Source organism: Suillus paluster, assembly GCF_016628075.1.
Source record: "Suillus paluster strain FC165 chromosome Unknown EDB91scaffold_2, whole genome shotgun sequence".
Lineage (NCBI taxonomy): Eukaryota > Fungi > Basidiomycota > Agaricomycetes > Boletales > Suillaceae > Suillus > Suillus paluster.
In genome coordinates this window covers 1,128,208-1,144,453 of record NW_024537562.1, presented here as the reverse complement: position 1 = coordinate 1,144,453, position 16,246 = coordinate 1,128,208, and the positions used below count along the sequence as shown (strand labels likewise).

General features: G+C 49.2%; 5 protein-coding genes across 5 annotated transcripts; 4 read left to right on the top strand and 1 right to left on the bottom strand.

Annotated features, from left to right (window-relative positions):
* Nucleotides 1-12: 12 nt before the first annotated feature.
* EDB91DRAFT_1277328 (uncharacterized protein) lies at nt 13-3,188 on the top strand (the record flags this gene model as incomplete). Its single annotated transcript, XM_041324675.1, has 4 exons — nt 13-82; nt 135-2,114; nt 2,212-2,642; nt 2,704-3,188. The coding sequence occupies 4 exons, from the start codon at nt 13-15 to the stop codon at nt 3,061-3,063; spliced, it is 2,841 nt and encodes a 946-aa protein (XP_041183856.1). The 3' UTR covers nt 3,064-3,188.
* Nucleotides 3,189-4,550: 1,362 nt separating this feature from the next.
* EDB91DRAFT_1097530 (uncharacterized protein) lies at nt 4,551-8,274 on the top strand. Its single transcript, XM_041317064.1, has 6 exons — nt 4,551-5,073; nt 5,123-5,217; nt 5,267-5,404; nt 5,523-5,842; nt 5,891-7,213; nt 7,268-8,274. The coding sequence occupies exons 1-6, from the start codon at nt 4,996-4,998 to the stop codon at nt 7,813-7,815; spliced, it is 2,502 nt and encodes an 833-aa protein (XP_041183855.1). The 5' UTR covers nt 4,551-4,995; the 3' UTR covers nt 7,816-8,274.
* Nucleotides 8,275-10,156: 1,882 nt separating this feature from the next.
* On the top strand, nt 10,157-11,514 carry EDB91DRAFT_1097522 (DnaJ domain-containing protein). Its single transcript, XM_041317063.1, has 6 exons — nt 10,157-10,498; nt 10,551-10,617; nt 10,668-10,886; nt 10,942-11,008; nt 11,065-11,204; nt 11,257-11,514. Exons 1-6 carry the CDS (start codon nt 10,404-10,406, stop codon nt 11,299-11,301), a joined length of 633 nt encoding a protein of 210 aa, XP_041183854.1. The 5' UTR covers nt 10,157-10,403; the 3' UTR covers nt 11,302-11,514.
* EDB91DRAFT_1097520 (uncharacterized protein) lies at nt 11,515-13,831 on the top strand. The gene is made up of 5 exons (XM_041317062.1): nt 11,515-11,665; nt 11,737-11,814; nt 11,871-11,939; nt 11,998-13,338; nt 13,392-13,831. Exons 2-5 carry the CDS (start codon nt 11,799-11,801, stop codon nt 13,685-13,687), a joined length of 1,722 nt encoding a protein of 573 aa, XP_041183853.1. The 5' UTR covers nt 11,515-11,665; nt 11,737-11,798; the 3' UTR covers nt 13,688-13,831.
* Nucleotides 13,832-14,168: 337 nt separating this feature from the next.
* On the bottom strand, nt 14,169-15,442 carry EDB91DRAFT_1242350 (uncharacterized protein; the record flags this gene model as incomplete). Its single annotated transcript, XM_041322177.1, has 2 exons — nt 14,169-14,803; nt 14,854-15,442. The coding sequence occupies 2 exons, from the start codon at nt 15,440-15,442 to the stop codon at nt 14,169-14,171; spliced, it is 1,224 nt and encodes a 407-aa protein (XP_041183852.1).
* Between the last annotated feature and the right edge of the window lie 804 nt (nt 15,443-16,246).

Genomic DNA, 16,246 nt, shown 5'->3' with positions numbered 1-16,246 from the left:
CCAAGGTCAAGGATGGGCTTCTGTCGGAGATGCGGAAATATTGTTGTAGGAGAACGGTGTAAATGTGGTGGCACAGCAGTTGGTTTGTCCCATTTTCATCGACTAGAGACCGCTCAAATCAAACGAGGTGTCAGCCCCCGTAGTACAGTGGGCAGCTTCCAATGAGCCCGCTACAGACAAATGGTCTCAGACTTACGTTTCTCGTGAGAGGTCTCCGACTCGACCTCCCAGCCGTGCACAACCATCCAACTGCACCTTCCCGACCGCCAGTGGAAGTGTCAACCCAAATGCCCCGCCTTCTCCCGTGAAACGTCTACCTCGAAAGAACTCGATATTTGACATATCTTCTCATGTTGGAAACCGCAGCTCTGTACATATTGGGTCAAGTACATCACGACCTGCCTCACCGCTTAAGCATTCTATGTCGTTAAGCGATATCCATCACGAAGCCCCCCCATCTCCGACAACAATCTCTGCCGCTGCAGGAGTCCTTCCTTCCCCATACGCACCCGAACTCTCCAAAGCTTATGGGTCAGTCCTTCAGCCCAAAGAATCTCTTGCGTCCTACTGCTGCGCTATCTGCTCCACTGAATTCCCTCCAGATGCAACCATATACCCAGACCCTTCTGCCCCTGCAATAGACACAGACCGATTCCTATGTCGACAGTGCTTCGTCAAGAACGGTGGATCCAAAGGCGATTGCCTTTCGTGTGATCGCCCTGTGCTCACCGTGAAGAGCGAGGGTGGTTTTGTGGAAACGTCTGGACGTGTTTGGCACAAAAGATGCTTTCGCTGTGACGGATGTCACAAAAACATTGGCGACACTCCCATGGTCGATCTACTAGGTCGACCATCCTGCGCAGACTGCTTCGAAAGTTGCTTGAAGAGGGATAACACGCCTCGCAAGCCTCACAAATCTCCCGGAATAGAGAGAATAGAGCGAAACCACATGGGCTTCCGCGGAGACTCGACGAGCAGACAAGGAAGTCCTGCAATCGATGAACTAGAACAGCGTCTTGGAATTATGAAGAGCAGGGAAGGCAGTCCTGTGATGGAAGAGCTAACGGCGCGCTTAAACGCGGTGCTCAATCGCACACCTTCTAAAGATGCCTCTCCGACACCAAGTGTCTTAACGTCGCGTCATACTAGTGCAACATGTTGGGGAGAAAGTCCCAGCCCCAGTCGCGTTTCGGAGAGGAAACTGCCCCAATTATTCTCTCCGCTGGGATCACTTGCCTCTCCTCTCGACAGCGCCGATGCCAGCAACAGCTCTCCGCAAACTGAATTTTGGAAAAGCAGGAGTCCCGATGCTGGTGAACGTAGGACGACACCTAGCAGAACCATTCGCGAACGGTTTGGGACTCCAGAGACAGGCTCCAGTCCCTCTTCAGGACGACCGTCTGCTGAAGCAATTGAAGAAATGAAGAAGCGATTCTTATCACAATCACCTTCGTCACCTGGTATACGAACCAATCCGAGCGTAGCATTTTCGTCATCTTCACCTTCATTCCACAACAATTCTCCTGTCGCCAAATCCCTGGACGGATCGCGAATTCCGCTCTCGAAACGTTCTCGCGGTTCTCCAGGGCTTCGCACCGTAGCTAGCACTTCAAGCCTGTCGTCTCCGCGCCTTTCCTGGGCTCCATCTACACCGGAATTGATGTCCGATATGTCAGATGTTACGACAGAGTCTTCGTCTCCGTCTTCTCCCCCGCCGTTTAGTCCACCAGCACGCCATGTCAGTATCTTCGGCAATGGTAGCACTCTTTACTCGCTCGACGAACCCAACGATTCTGTTGACTCAGAACATGACACTAGGGAAGTTTCCTCGACGCCGACACCAAAGTCGACCAAACATGTACTCGATCACCTTTCTAATGCTGCTACCGTCCAGTCACCTGACTCACTGTGCGCGAAGTGTGGGGGGTCCCTTTCTACAAGCAGAGCAGCAGGCCGGTTTGTCACCGTCCCTGATGCTAATGCCATAGGACCACCGAAGACGTATCACCCCGAGTGTTTCAGATGTGTGATGTGTGATGGCCCCTTCAAGGTGTCTGGGATCGGTCAAGCAGTCTTTGCCAGAGGGGAAGGCGGTGCTTGTCATGTGGAAGTCAGTCAGATGGTTTCCGTCATTTACCTGAACTAATGACTCAGCTGATTGCAGTGCTGCTCCTCCTGAAAGGGCCCGGGTCAGATCCATTGCTGCTTCAGATTTCAGCACATCGACATTCCCCTTGTTGTCCTCGCCCCCTTCGCCGTCGGGATCACGCGGGAGCATAGAACGGCCAACGGCATCAAGTACCGCGAAGGCCATTACTCGAGCCTCAACAGCAGCCAACACTAATCCCTACTCATCGTCTCGTCTGGAAAGATCGTCGCCATCTGCACCTGTGGTATCTACAACGTTCCCTCGTTTCGGAAGCTCAACGACGTGCCCAGCATGTTCCAAATCCGTCTCTCTGATGGAGATGGGTGTAGTGCCTGGTCCCCAAGGTTCCAGATGGCATTCGTCCTGCCTTGTGTGTGGCGGTAAGGGAGTGAATAAAGGGCGACGTGACAAGTCACAACCTGGTTGCGGCAAGAAGCTGGACTCTGCTGCGAAACGAGATATTGAAGGGGGGGTCTGGTGCAGGGAATGCCTCGTAAGTCTGCGCAATGCCAATCTTCAAATTCCAATATATTCGTAACATCATCGATAACCAGCTTCTGTTACCCCCCAATCTGAGAAACGCTCAAGCAGACTCGCCCACAAAACCACTTGTGCCATCACTGACGGGCCGTAGCATTGGTGGTGGCTCCTCCGCTTCTAGAGTTATTCAACCTCAGTTCACGGGTACTACCACAATCGCACGTCAATTTACTGGGCTACGTGGTGGTGATGCAGCGCTCGCGAGACAACTGACTGGCGGTGGCCTGAGTCCGACGAAACAGTTAGGCATCGCTACGCCTCGCCCCAGACCAAAGAGCGTGATTGGCATGAGGAGTGGAAAGAGCGTAGATGAGGGTCGGGGGATGTTCTTGGTTCGGCAGATGACTAGTGGAGGAAGTTCATTTGGTGTGTAGACTGTTTGGAGTCTTGGACTCGAGGGACGATTTTCTTCTGGAATCTAATTATAATAACAATAGTCTCACATGGACTGATGAGAGGCACAGACTGAGGAATAGGCAGCGATAAATCCTCAGGCGAGCGCAGGAAATCCAATAAGAATTAACCACGTACATAAATAAGTAAAGGTTGTGTGGTTACAAGACGTTAGCTGACGTTGGACAGAAAAGTCTCAGTAAACATCAGTAAACGGCGTACCTGATGCAACGACGATCAGGCGCACATGCCAGTATATCTGATCATGAGAAGAGACGGAGTACGACTAAAATGTTTGAGCTCGAAGTTAACTTATTCAAGTCTGCAGTATTTTATGCAGTAAGTACACTAATTCTTCAAGCGTTCAAACTCAGTAGCTCCCCTTGTCTATCCAACCAGTGACTCGAACCTTGGCTTACTGGAATCCTATCGGTCCCGTGCAGATACACTTGCACAAAAATCAGCCTGTCAACGTTAACTAACCCCCGTCTTTCTAATCAGAAAACCCGTCGCTAGCGCCGTGAAATAGACTTGCTCACCTCGTTATGTACTTACTGCTACGACGCACCGGTGGATTAGTCTGACTTGTATCGGACAAGTAGAGTGGCATAGCCGAGCAAGTATTGATAATTCTCCCTTGAGGGGTAGTCTGATACTCACGAGTCTACGCTCAGTCTCTAGACTGGGCATGGGCCAACTTGTGAACGGATATCCCCCAGGTTTCTCCGCTACTTACTCTCGGGCTACGGCGTTTTGGAGTCTTGACGCTGCTCGAAATTGTATCCTCCTCGAGGCATTGGCACATGTCACCCGGCTGCGCAGCCGCCATCAGAAGGAGCAGGAAACGGTACTGAGCCCTGCTGATCTCAGGGGGGGTTCTCGATTAGTCTTATGCGACAGAACGGAGCCAACTCGGAGTCGTACGTTTTTGGGATGTACAGTACTTGTCTCACTGATTTCGTTTTCCATGTGAAGAACATGTACCCAATGTACCCTGATGTACCCGTTCCTCCTAGCAGCAGACCCCAGCACAAGCCTAATAACATCCTGGAGCGATTGGTGGAAGCAAATTGCTTTCTCCTTGCTTCTTCAGTTGCCGCCGAGCAAACTAGGACATGGTGAACGCCCACTGAGCTAATCTCTCAAAGAATTGCAGGTGCTTAAATTTTTTTTACACGGCTCGACTTCAATGTTGAAGTTAAAGTACTGTGGGGAAACCTGACAGAGATCAATTGATGAAATTCTGCATTCTGATTGGTCGCACTCCTGGTATTACAAGGTATCGCGATGATAAGATACAATGGAGTTTGGTAGATGTTGACGAGCGGTGATCTCGGTGTTGACCTTCACGTACCTGAGCCGATGGTGTGTGCCAGGATAATGGTAAAGGAGTTCATGATATCGATCATAACTTCCTGATTAGCCTTTTTAGAAGGTTACTGCATTTCAGTCCCAGATAGTCTTTGCACGCTCACCTTGTTACAAGTTACACCTGGTTACACACAACCACGTTCCAAAATCTGTTATCCATGCGTTGTCGATGTCGCCCGTCGTCAAGTAGATGAGTCCTTTGCGTCAGAAGACTTGCGATGCATCGGAGCGAGAAAATAGAACGTGCATTCATTCTCTTCATCTTTCCTCGCCCTCATGTCCTTGGAAGAGGTTCAGTCTTCGTCCTTAGTAACATCCCTTTGAGCTCTTGGGCTGGAGGTGCCATTTTGGATGCTTGATATCTACTCAGCTTTGCTCAAACACTGCCAGCTGGGTTTCACACCAACTCACTCCATTGCTTATTGTTTTTCCTTCTCGTCCAGTTCAGTTCGCTGGTATCAACTGCGAGGAGGCTTGCCTCCACGCTTCCCTTGCAAAGGCACGCACGCCATTTCGTTGTTTTTTCGGTCATATCCGCTTCCATGTTCAATGCATCCTCGACGTGCAACTTGGGATACACCTTGGTTTCCTCTGCAGCGTGGAGCAATAATAACTGTGATGTGAGTCCGATGACCAGTATGTTATTCACAAGCTCATAAGAACTTGAAGATTGAACTCATACTATCTGACATTCCCTTTATCTCGGTTGGGATATTAACTTTTGGAGCATCGGCATTCTTTCTTGTAATCAGACAGCTCACATTGTGAGTAGCTATCGTATTTACTTGGCTCGTCTACTAATCCTCCATTCAGCTCCGTTGTCTCCCTGTATTTCTCGGTGTTGCTCTCTTTTGCAGCTGCTATCATCGACCTGACACAAATCCTTATACGTGACTTTAGCCAGGTCACCGTACAGCCACTAATTACCGCAAGGGATGTTTTGCTTGCTCTGTCCCTCGGCCTACGTTTTTTCTTTTACTGGCTATACGCCTCTGAGCCCCCTACTGGAGAACCCCGGCATCTCTCATCTCAGGCTAGATGGACCAACTTTCTTTCACCCGGCTCTCAGGCATTACCTCCACAGCGGTAACTGGGCTCGGTGGGGCGTCGCAGGATCCTACGCAAAGTTCGGTTTGCTGGCCACCATCCCTGCTATCACCTCGTTGCAAATCGTTTGGCGTCTATTTCAACGATACCAAAATTATGGCCCGGTGTATGCGGCGAATGTGGCACTCGAGGTCCTCGTCTCTGTATTGCTTCTTCTCAAGCTGCTATTAAACACAGTGCCAACCTCATCGATTCCCCGATCGCACACTTTCGGGGAATATGGGTTCCCCATCTTGGCGTTAGTGTTCAATATTGGCATCTCCATCGGAGACTTGATTCGCTGTAGGTTCAATATCCACACTTGCGTTGCTTAACTGATTCGTTTGGTAGTCGCATTCACAGAGTCAATTCTTGGCCGACTTCTTCAAGGAGTAGAACTCTGTATCTTAATCGTCTTTATGATGATTCTCTACTTTTTCCGTCACAAAAAGACCACAACTGTTCCTAAAATCAGGGATTTAGCAATGTTGAAGAAGTTGCCAGAGCATCCACGTGAATCGACTTTCAGGCTGTCCCCACCATTGGTGTCTACACCTAGATTAACGACGCCTCTCAGTTCCGAAAATCAAGGGAGGAGTGTAGATACTGATGTCGCCCGTCATTCTGCTCTTGCCACCCATGGCCGTGCGTCTCCCTGGGTCTCTTGGAGGATGTCCCACAGAAGGTCGACCCAAGATGAGGAGAAAGCCAAGTTATGGTATCAGAACGATGCTGGAAGGGGGGCTCTCGACCAGCCTGACATGGGCCAAGGCAGGGCCGGAGACCAGAGCATGAATTCCGCTGCTTCTGCCATGGGCAAGGGATCCACAGAGTGGAGATACTTTGTGAATGATTCTGTTCCTAGCTCTTCAGCACTATCCATGCTTAATGGCCACTCGGTGAGCACCGGATCTAGGAACGGCTCACTGAGTAGCGGACAAATTCTGCATGCAATCCGTGCAGATATTCCCCCGCGCCCTCTCCCTCCGAAGTTGCAGACAATGTCACTTACCGCTATTCCGGCGACTGCGACATCCTCCGATGAAAGTGGGGCCACCGTTATCATGACTGCCCCTCCAGATCCACCAGCTCAAGGTTCGCCTATCTACGGGTTCAAGGGTGTTACTCGTCAACCTCCCAGCAGGCAATCTTCATCCAACGGATCCCTCGAAGAATTGCTGGAACTGCAGAATGAGCTAGACAAAACAATTGCAGCGTTGCGATTATTTTCTCCGAGTTCTCCAACCTCTACCTCACCAATCTCCCCTTTATCATCCAGAAGTGATTCGAACTATGCTGAACAAATGCGTCAATCATCCTCCACTAGCGCGCGGACGCTGTCCGACTTCTCTTTGAGCAACTTCCCCTCCCCGCCATGGCTGATCTCCCGAGTGCCTTCTCTTCCTGCACCCTTACCAGCTGCCAAATTACGACTGAAGGAAGACCGTCGGGCCCGTCTTCGATTTCGTCAGGACTCAACTTCCGATGCTCTTGGGCTACTGCTGCCGCCAAGAATTCCTGCAGCTTTGACAGACATGCCTAGCTCTCCTCGTTCTGACCTCATGTCGGACTCTCCCTATCAGGAAGACAACAGGATCTTGCCTGCAGACGCGGGGCGATCTTTGAGGTTCAACTCTGGCGGGACGCAGTACGAGATTACATCTTTCATAGGCGGTAAGTCTTGACCCCCCGGATTTTGTGAATGGTTTCTGAAAAAAATTGGCCCAGATTTAACAACTCCAGGTGGTCACAGGAAGGCAACGACGGAGAAGCCTTTGCATGAGTCTGGAGGGAATTCGCTCCATCTTGGCATCGATGGAAGCTACGGTTCTCGGGAAGCTTCTCCCCATTTGCCCACGACGCCTTTACGTCCATCGCGAGCAGGACTATTGAGATTGCCATCCTCCGCAAGACATAGGCTATCGCAACTCTTAATGCAGACGAGACTGTCACTTGTTCCAAAATTAGAGGAGGAAGCTTCAGATCCGAACTTCGACTCGGTCGAACCTCTAGCACAACGCAGGATGCGACCTCTGATACTTCCGTCTATGACGATCACTTCCCCTCCCCATTTCCAGCCGTTGAACATCAGTTCTGGTGCGCGGCTGTCGAGAGGGATGACTAGCCTTCCACAGAGGCCGCAGGTGGCACCAGATTTTGGTGTTCCAAGGCCACTACCCGAAGATGTGCATGATCCTGGAGCATTTGAGCGACTAAGACCGCCGCCGTTAATTTTACGTTCAGACCACGAGTATTTCTCGAGAGGTTCAAGATGATGATGGACGTTTTTATTTCTAACCTTATGTTGACTTTCGCTGGTTCGAACGAGTTGGCAGTTACGAATCTCGTAGATACGTTCATTGTGGTGCGTTCTCATTCTCTCACTATATCTAGTTCATTAGCAATGTGTCATACTTGTTGCATGGTTTCTGGATAGTTATGAAGCGTGGCGGACGTTATCATCACCTACATATTGTTCGCTATAGCCATACATGTACAGAGCAGTAGTTACACCTGGTTGCCCTACCGTGTCCTATCGAGCTTTCCTGAAAGTTATAAACGCACCGCTTGACATGCAAATGGTTCCTCAATGTCAACGTGAATAATGGACACTTCACCAAACCCGTCATTGATCATTTAAAAGGGGTGAACCAGCTCGCACAATTGTTTCTCCGTCTAATCTAGAAATAAAGGATTTAAACCAGTTGACGAGTGCTAAGTGCGCACGAGCAGTTCGTTGTAATTCAGGTTGTAAGGGGAAATGGGGAAACAGGCTGAAATAGGATGCGGGTAGTCTCCCGTAATCAGACCCTGATAGAATGAAGACAATCGTTCCTTCGTATCAGGGGACACGGGTAATATCCGTTCCATTAATTAAACAGGGTTTTCTACATAGAACAGAATCACTGGGATAACAATACAAACGACACATTGCGGATCCGGCAGCATGAACCGTGACGCGCAAAATGATTGTTGTCCTGGCTGGTGATGGGGGCCGGGTGAATGGTTCCTGCGACGAAAATAGGCTTGCTATTCTGTACGAAACATAGTTTAAATTGTTCTCGCTTGACATATCCTGACCTCAAAGTTATGGTTGTTGCATCGGCTTAACGGATGGCGGACGAGGGCAGTCCTCATTAGAAATTTGTTATGTTTGGCGGGTCAACAACAGGACCGACGCAAATGCACTCCGAAGATTCAGGAAGGTGCATAAGCAGTTTTTGGGGCTATGCTGGGCCGGGATCGTTGATGATTGTTGCGTTCCGTGAACTCGGGCGTTGACTGGTGTTGATTGTTCTAACGGGAATCGTGGAGATTTCGCGGGTTGCGCATTTGAATTGGTGACGGATAAAAGCGAGAAAAGTTGGCGATGAGAAACATGATGTATACCACGCTATTGGCAGCGGAGAAAGAGAGGGGGGAATGAGCAGGATATCAATGTCAGCAACGATCTCCTGCAAAATGGCCTCAACATCATATACGAAATGAGTAAAACTTAAATAAAAAAAAGGAAGTTTAGCTCTGCCCCGATCAGCGAATAGACCTAGTTGACAACCAAGCTTGATTCTGCTACAGTGCTAGGTTGAATGTTTTCCATGCAATAGAGCAGTCATGCGACGTTCAGGGGTGACATGGCAGCTCCGAAATAGCGCGACCCAAAATAACAGGCAACAGGCAAAACAGAATATTGAAGTACTGACCTACACGCAAGTCGCACGAAGACGCCTGTTTTTTCGATTCGAAAGCTCCACATAATTGCAATTAACCAGAGCTACTTCCTAGGTGTGACCATGACCATTCTGTAAACTTGGATGAATACTCCTCAAGAGTTTTAACGGGTGATCATTCGCAAATTGCAAATAGTGCAGATCCACGAAAGAAAGGCATGGTCACGGCTGACCGTGGCTTGGGACGCCAGTTCAATGCCACCAACAAGTTTCCTCGCCGTAGGGTATAATTTTTCATATAATCAAGAAGGAACGACTGTCTCCCTTCTATATGGCCTGGTTAGAGGACATTAAATTTTCTGTCGTGAGATCGAGCGAACGCAGATTCCTGAGCACCAGAGGAACGAACGTGGATATAGTGAGTGCGTCGGTTTCGAAAATGAAATAGTTATTAGTCCCCGAGATGTTTGGGCGCAGATCTGCCGGGCTCGTGATCCAGAAAATGCCGGCAGCAAAACGAGCACAAAGTCCTCGAGGGCCCGCGAGCCGCGACCATGATCCAGTCCTTCCGAGACAGTTTTTGGGACGCGAGCCGAGACACCCGCGGTTAGTCTTAGTAGGAGGGTATGGAATTCAGATTCACACTCACCAGGAATTACCGGTTGCTTCTCGTAGCATGCATTGACACATCAGTATATATCGCGAACGATCTCACTTGAAAAATTGTGCCGTGAATACAGAACTGTCGAAAAGTGTACACGGTGTCAGTTGTCTTGTGTCTTTTTATCGCACCTTCTTGCTCTGGAATGAGCGGCGATACTCGAAATATGACGGGGACGTCCCAAGTATGACGCACGACCGAAATGAATGCAGATATATTATATAGAGAATATGGGTTGGAACGAGAGTATTATGATGCTCGTGCGAGTCATCCGAAATTCGAATCATTCGTACACTTGCCACGCTATTTGTACTATTGGTAGGAGTTTCGTCCAGCACTGAGGATGGAATTGACAATCATGAACTTCAAATCGTAAGCCACGTTGTGCAACGACACTGCAGTCTGCCAGGGCCCAGACTCGGACTCCATACTATGATGTAATGCAACCTTACAAGTACCAACGCGCTTCAAGCACCTCAGTCTCGACTCTCCACATCCTACCACTACCAATTATCTGACCCTTGACAAACTCGCAATGTCGAGCTTTCCCGATTATTATGCGTTGCTGAATGTGCCAAAGACGGCCACCGCGGAAGAGATCAGACAGGCTTATAAAAGGGAGTCACTCAGGTGCTTTGACAGTTATACTCATTTCTTTCAACTCAACTATTTAGTTTTGCAGGACTCATCCGGATAGATTGGCCAATGCTACTGAAAACCAGAGAAAAGCGGCAACAGAAAAGTTTCAAGTTCGTGCCATATGCGCCTACTCTGCAAAGCACGTTAACCCACTAGGCAGGCAGTAGCAGATGCCTACTATGTTCTGTCGGACCCAGTACGACGGAAAGAATATGATGCATTATACTCCTCGAAGAGCGCCGGGGATAGAAGCAGTGACCCGAAGGCGTCTTCAAATTTCTTCGCGCATTTTGCCAGCATGTTTGGTGGTGCAGGCGCAGCACCAGCTCAAGGGCCGAGACCTAATGCTGAGAACGTATTTGCGGACGTATTTGACGAGGTTCTACTCCTCCTTTCTCAGCCTCGTTACATATGTTTGACCATGATTCGTATAGCTCCTCCGTCCAGAGGTAGAACGTCACGTACCATGGTGGTCATACCTTGGCGCCGTTTGTGGTGGTGGTCGGTAATCCGTCTTCATATACGGTTCTCTGAGTGAACACATTTTTATCTAACAGGAATGGGATTCGTAGTTGCTAATCTCCCGGGTCTCGTGATGGGCGCGTATGCAGGTAACCGCATCGGTGCGATACGCGACGCCAAAGGTAAGAGTGTTGCTGCCGTATTCTCCGAGCTTAGAGGGAGCCAGAAGGCGGAGGTGCGAATCCAATTCGTTGACTCCATTGTACCGTCTGACGAGATCTAACCAGATATTGCGCGCTTTGGCCGCGAAGGTGCTAGGCGCCACTATGTGATAAACATGTTATTATTCGCTGTACTTATGTTATGTTCTGTATCATGTCCACGTACCCACGTACCCCATTAGCGTATCATTGTTTTACTCTCAACTTGAAGCTGTCGGCATGATTGAACACACGATCTCTATGGAGCTGGAGTTATTTGTGTGTGTGGGTCCATGAAGTAGTAGCAGTACGAGATGACCACATACTTTAATACTTAAACGGACTCGCTTAGAACACAAACAACTCATTGTTCAGGGTTCTATACACTGTCACGGTGGTTTTGCATGATCGCAAAACCTATATAACACATTATAGTCCTACATATTCGATTTGTCGGTCACCCTAATCAACAAACGTTTATTGGTTGTGTTCGTCGGTGAGTTGACTCGGGAGGTCACTTGCCTCGTTCTCATGGCGCCATTCACTGCATGACCTAAAATGACGCAGGATCAACACAAGACTAGGACATGCCATCTGTCATCACTTTGTAACGGACTTGCATTTGAACTATGGCTAACAAGAGGAGTACGTGGCCACTGTTTATGAAACACTCATCGTTGCGCAAACAGACGAACTTTTAGGACGCTCTGCATTCGAGGACACCGATAATGGCACAGATCATGAAACGGACCCGTCTCGTGTTGTTGTCTGTGAGTTCGTACCTGGTGTACATTTGACCCCCCTGCTGAGAAATAGCACGCCTCTAAGTACCCATTGTCTCGTCAACATCTAAAGACAAAGGCACGGTGGCGACCTCCAGACAAACGGATGAAGTTCCAGGCGACCAGACTACTAGATCGAGTCCACCTCAGAAAAAATTGAAGTACAAACCTGCACCTGGCCGTAGTTCAAGTGCTGTGCCGAGTACCCTCATGAAACAGACGGCGGTTAGTGATCGTAATACTCGGTCTTCATCTGTTTCGGTGTCCGAGACATCTCTTCGGTCTACTACGTCGCAGCGAATGTCAGTACGACTGGCAAAGAAGATTCACCCTTTCATCCTTTCAAAAAGTCGAGACATATATCCATACTTAGCTGCGAAGGATTCCCTGGACTCGGCTGAGCCAGCGCGAGAGGAGCTCGGGGGCACCCGGGGCTCCACACCTTCAGCCCCTGCTCACAAGAAGAAGGGCAGAGCTCCGCGTACCATTAGTCTTGCAGATGATGAGGCGAAGGCCGCACTCATGGAACAGTGGGCAAATCTTCGCATGTCTCAAGGAACACTACTGTCAAGGACAACTCCAGGTAGGGATACCACACCGCACTCATCGAGCAACCGTGGAAGCCAGGAACCTGGTCGCAACGAAACAGAGATCCCATCTGGTGAAGTGGCTGAACTCGACACACTTGGTTTCGCACCAGCCATTGATCAAATAGAACCTTTCCCGCCTCTCCCAGCGGCTGAGCCACTCCCAGAAATGGTTGTTACAAATGAGTCTGTATTCACTCCCGCGCAGGCTGAGGAATTAGCCACAGAGAACATTTCGTCAGAACGTTTACCAGGTTCAGAATATGACTTAATGTATCCAAGCTCATCTCCGGAGAATATCCAGGCAACAATTGAGAATATGGCTCCCTCGCAGAATGCCAATGAGGGGACAGTGGAGACAATAGTCCAGGCAGCGACTGAGGATATGGCCACCTCGCAGAATCCTAATGAGAAGACAATGGAGAAAATAGTGCAAGCTTCACAACATCTCACTATCAACGATTCTCTGGAGGTCGTGAACCCGCCCCTCCAGCTACTTGCCACCGACCATGAAAAAAAGTCCTCGCATCCCCCCGGTAGTCCTACAATGTCAAAACTTGATATCCTCCCCGATACCACGATTTCGGCGGGCCCTGCTGCCCTTATCGAAGATTCTTCGACTAGAGTTTCTCCTTCTGCCGTTGATATTCAGCTCGTTGTTTCCGCGGAAACCGATGTTGACGATGTCATCCTTGGTTTTCACATGCTGGATTTGCATGAGGTTCTTTCGCCATGGGTGCCAGTGTCTCCCACAGCGCCATCTATCTATGTCCCACCTGCTGTGCAGCACTTAATCGCCGGTACTTAATCCAGTTGCATTGCTTTGGCAGAACTAACTGTTTCTGTCAACTAGCCATGAATCATCAACTAGATATTGAATCTCAGGCTCGAAGACGAGCTGAAGAGCTTTATTCAGAGGAAATGCACAAGCGCATCAAGATAGAAGAGGTGCTCGATAAGTTACAGAAGGAATGTGGAGAAAGACGGGAACATGGCGCAATCCAGCCGCCTCCCTCATTGCATGCCGCACCGCCTGAGGCTTCGGCACGTGCAAGCCCAGAATTACATGGGCAGCGGGATGATGAAGCTGGATTAACATCCACTGATATCACACATCCGAATGTGACGATGGAGGGCTGTTCTGCTTGAGGCTTCGAGCTATTTCGTCACTCACTTGCTTTCGATCTGATCTTACTGCTGTATTTCTTCCTTCTCACAGGCTATACAAATTCAACGAGCAAACCGCACCGTTTCTTCATACGGATCTAACGCAGTTTTCATTAGTACCGCATCAGTCGCATCGAACCTGCATAACATTTATCTCCAAATAATAGTTCAGATATATGATTGATAAAATACAGTTCTCGATCATCCAATAGACAAGGAAGGGAGCATTCTACAGAACAATTGGTTTACTTCAACGGCCAAAGAAATCTGCAAAACCGCGACTGCGGTATCAGACTGTGTGCATGGAGAAAAAGATTGCTGTTGAAAAGAGAGATAGAAATTTGTGAAATTTGTTGCAGTCCAGGTGGAGGCTGCGAATGCTATCCTATGGAAATGATGCATAAACAAAGTGTCTTGAAAAGATAAGATCCTGGATGATTGTGATTGCGGAGCTGATGCGTTACTAGTGCCAGAGCTCGCCCGCTTGAGAGTCCATCATGACAGAAGGGACATCAAGGTCATGAAGGTCCTCGTAGTCGCCCAGACCTGCTGCACCGTTGGCTATTGCCAAACTGAGAGCCGCAATGGCCTTTTCAGTCCGGGAAGCCAAGGATGCTGCGGTGGGGTGATACGACGGAAAAATCGAGTTGTGGATTGTGGGGCCGGAACGTGGCTCCTCAAATGAACGTGCTGGAGAGCTGATGGAAGGGCCAGATAAGGCTGGACTAAATGCCGTGGTATAAGCAGAATATTTATATGCTGGGGATGATGACGTTGAATGCAGTGTGTCGGGGGAAAATGTGGTGTTAAAGGAGTGGCGGGAAAGATCGCCTGCGTCGTCATTGGATAATGAAGAGCGGATGGATGCTTGATCCAAATATTTTGAGAATGAACTGGCAAGCATCTCATCGGTGTCTATGTCCGTCGACCCAAGACTCGATGCTCGCTTTTGACGCGAAGGGGGGAAGACCACAGAGCTCTCCAGAGTATATTTGGACATCCTCCTCGTCGCTCTCAGAGCTGCTAGACCTTCTGACAAATCTGGTAATGGGGACACTAGGGGAATGCCGCTTCTTGGCTCTTCGTCTGTCAATGGTTCTAGCGCGGTTATATATAGCCGGATTTTGAACGCGAATGCTCAAAGTCACGCATGCGTTTTACAAGGTTTTCCCCGCTTACGGCAATACTCCTGCGAAGTTCCCAGAATGCATCCGACCTGAGGCGAGTTGCGTCAGCCTCGGAAATGCTAGAATGGGTGTCCCGAACATCAATAGGGTTCGTGGACTCTATTCTTGACTTTTCAAATGCGATTTCTCTACGGCTTGAGCGGCCAGAGAATAGAAGAAAATCTGCAGGAGTAGCAGCGAACAGAGGGGTATGGGGAGCAGAAGAACTGAGTCCGGAACTGTGGCTGTCCGTCGATACCGGAGTAGACGACCCAGTGGTATACGTCACAGAAGGAGGCTGGAAATACAAATGATAATTAGTGACTCTAGGATAGGCACCGGCAATGTTATCGGCACGAACGGATACATCTCTGCGGAGTCTCTTGCCCGTCCGCCAGAGGTCGAAATTGCGTGTTTGGGATGAAGCGGAATCAGGAAGGGCGGGGCTATTGCACGATGAACGAGCTCGTTTGCCTGCTGGAGGCCATAGAGCTTTTGGAACGGGAGATGGCGAGGGCGAAGAAGCTGAGTGAGATCTACGGTGATAATTAAACGTTAACGGAGACGACATGGACTTTTGAGGGATGAAAGATAGGGTGGGGCCTCTTCGTCAATACTGGCGGTGATGAGACCCGAATAAACAATGATTGGTGGTGGTGATGGTAGAATGTATAAGAGACTCCTCGCCGTTCCGTGTAGTAATCAAGTGACATCTACCTATCAGCTTATATAACAAAATTTGTCAGACCAAGTTAGCCGATGCGATCTTTAGGATCACTACTTCGAAACATCCAATTGACCTGATGCTTGGCTCACCGTCTCGAGCACGATACCGTCCTTCTAACTGCAAATAGCAAGTATTCTGTACAGTTAGAGCACGAAGCGTGGCGTTACAACACCATTGCGTAGGTCACGGTGACTGGTGTCAAATGAACGTTAACCGTTTCGCCCATTTAAGACAGCGATATTTTCTTCTTCGGCTCAGTGCTCAGATATCAATGATCAGCGTTATATGCGTTACCGTTTTTGATCGCTGAAGGAATGGAACCGGTACATATCAAACTTAGTACGAAGTGCCTTTCCCTAGATTGAGTCTTGTTACGTTAAGTAAGGTCTTTGTTCTACTTCAAAGTTCAGCCACTTCTTTGAAATACCCCAGATACCTGGTCTCGGCGGTGCCTCAGGTTGCTCGGTTCCCTTTGCCTTGGAGAGAATTATGGTCACCAGGTACAGTCCGTCTCATAACAAGAATGCTTTACGCCTCATGGGTGCGAATAGCGTGGGCGCAGTCGCGTTCTGGCGTGGACTCGTTCCCATTTACGTTCAAGGTATGTGAGCCACGAGCAGACTAAACGGCTTTATCCCACAGCTAGGC

Excerpts from the sequence above, each read along its gene's own strand:
- EDB91DRAFT_1097530 (XM_041317064.1), top strand. The coding sequence starts at position 4,996 with ATGTTCAATGCATCCTCGACGTGCAACTTGGGATACACCTTGGTTTCC. Across the intron at positions 5,405-5,522 it reads AGGGATGTTTTGCTTGCTCT|GCATTACCTCCACAGCGGTA; the intron begins GTCCCTCGGCCT and ends CCCGGCTCTCAG. Across the intron at positions 5,843-5,890 it reads CATCGGAGACTTGATTCGCT|TCGCATTCACAGAGTCAATT; the intron begins GTAGGTTCAATA and ends TTCGTTTGGTAG.
- EDB91DRAFT_1097522 (XM_041317063.1), top strand. The coding sequence starts at position 10,404 with ATGTCGAGCTTTCCCGATTATTATGCGTTGCTGAATGTGCCAAAGACG. Across the intron at positions 10,499-10,550 it reads TATAAAAGGGAGTCACTCAG|GACTCATCCGGATAGATTGG; the intron begins GTGCTTTGACAG and ends TTAGTTTTGCAG. Across the intron at positions 10,618-10,667 it reads CGGCAACAGAAAAGTTTCAA|GCAGTAGCAGATGCCTACTA; the intron begins GTTCGTGCCATA and ends CCCACTAGGCAG.
- EDB91DRAFT_1097520 (XM_041317062.1), top strand. Across the intron at positions 11,940-11,997 it reads CCCGTCTCGTGTTGTTGTCT|TACCCATTGTCTCGTCAACA; the intron begins GTGAGTTCGTAC and ends CACGCCTCTAAG. Across the intron at positions 13,339-13,391 it reads TGTGCAGCACTTAATCGCCG|CCATGAATCATCAACTAGAT; the intron begins GTACTTAATCCA and ends TCTGTCAACTAG.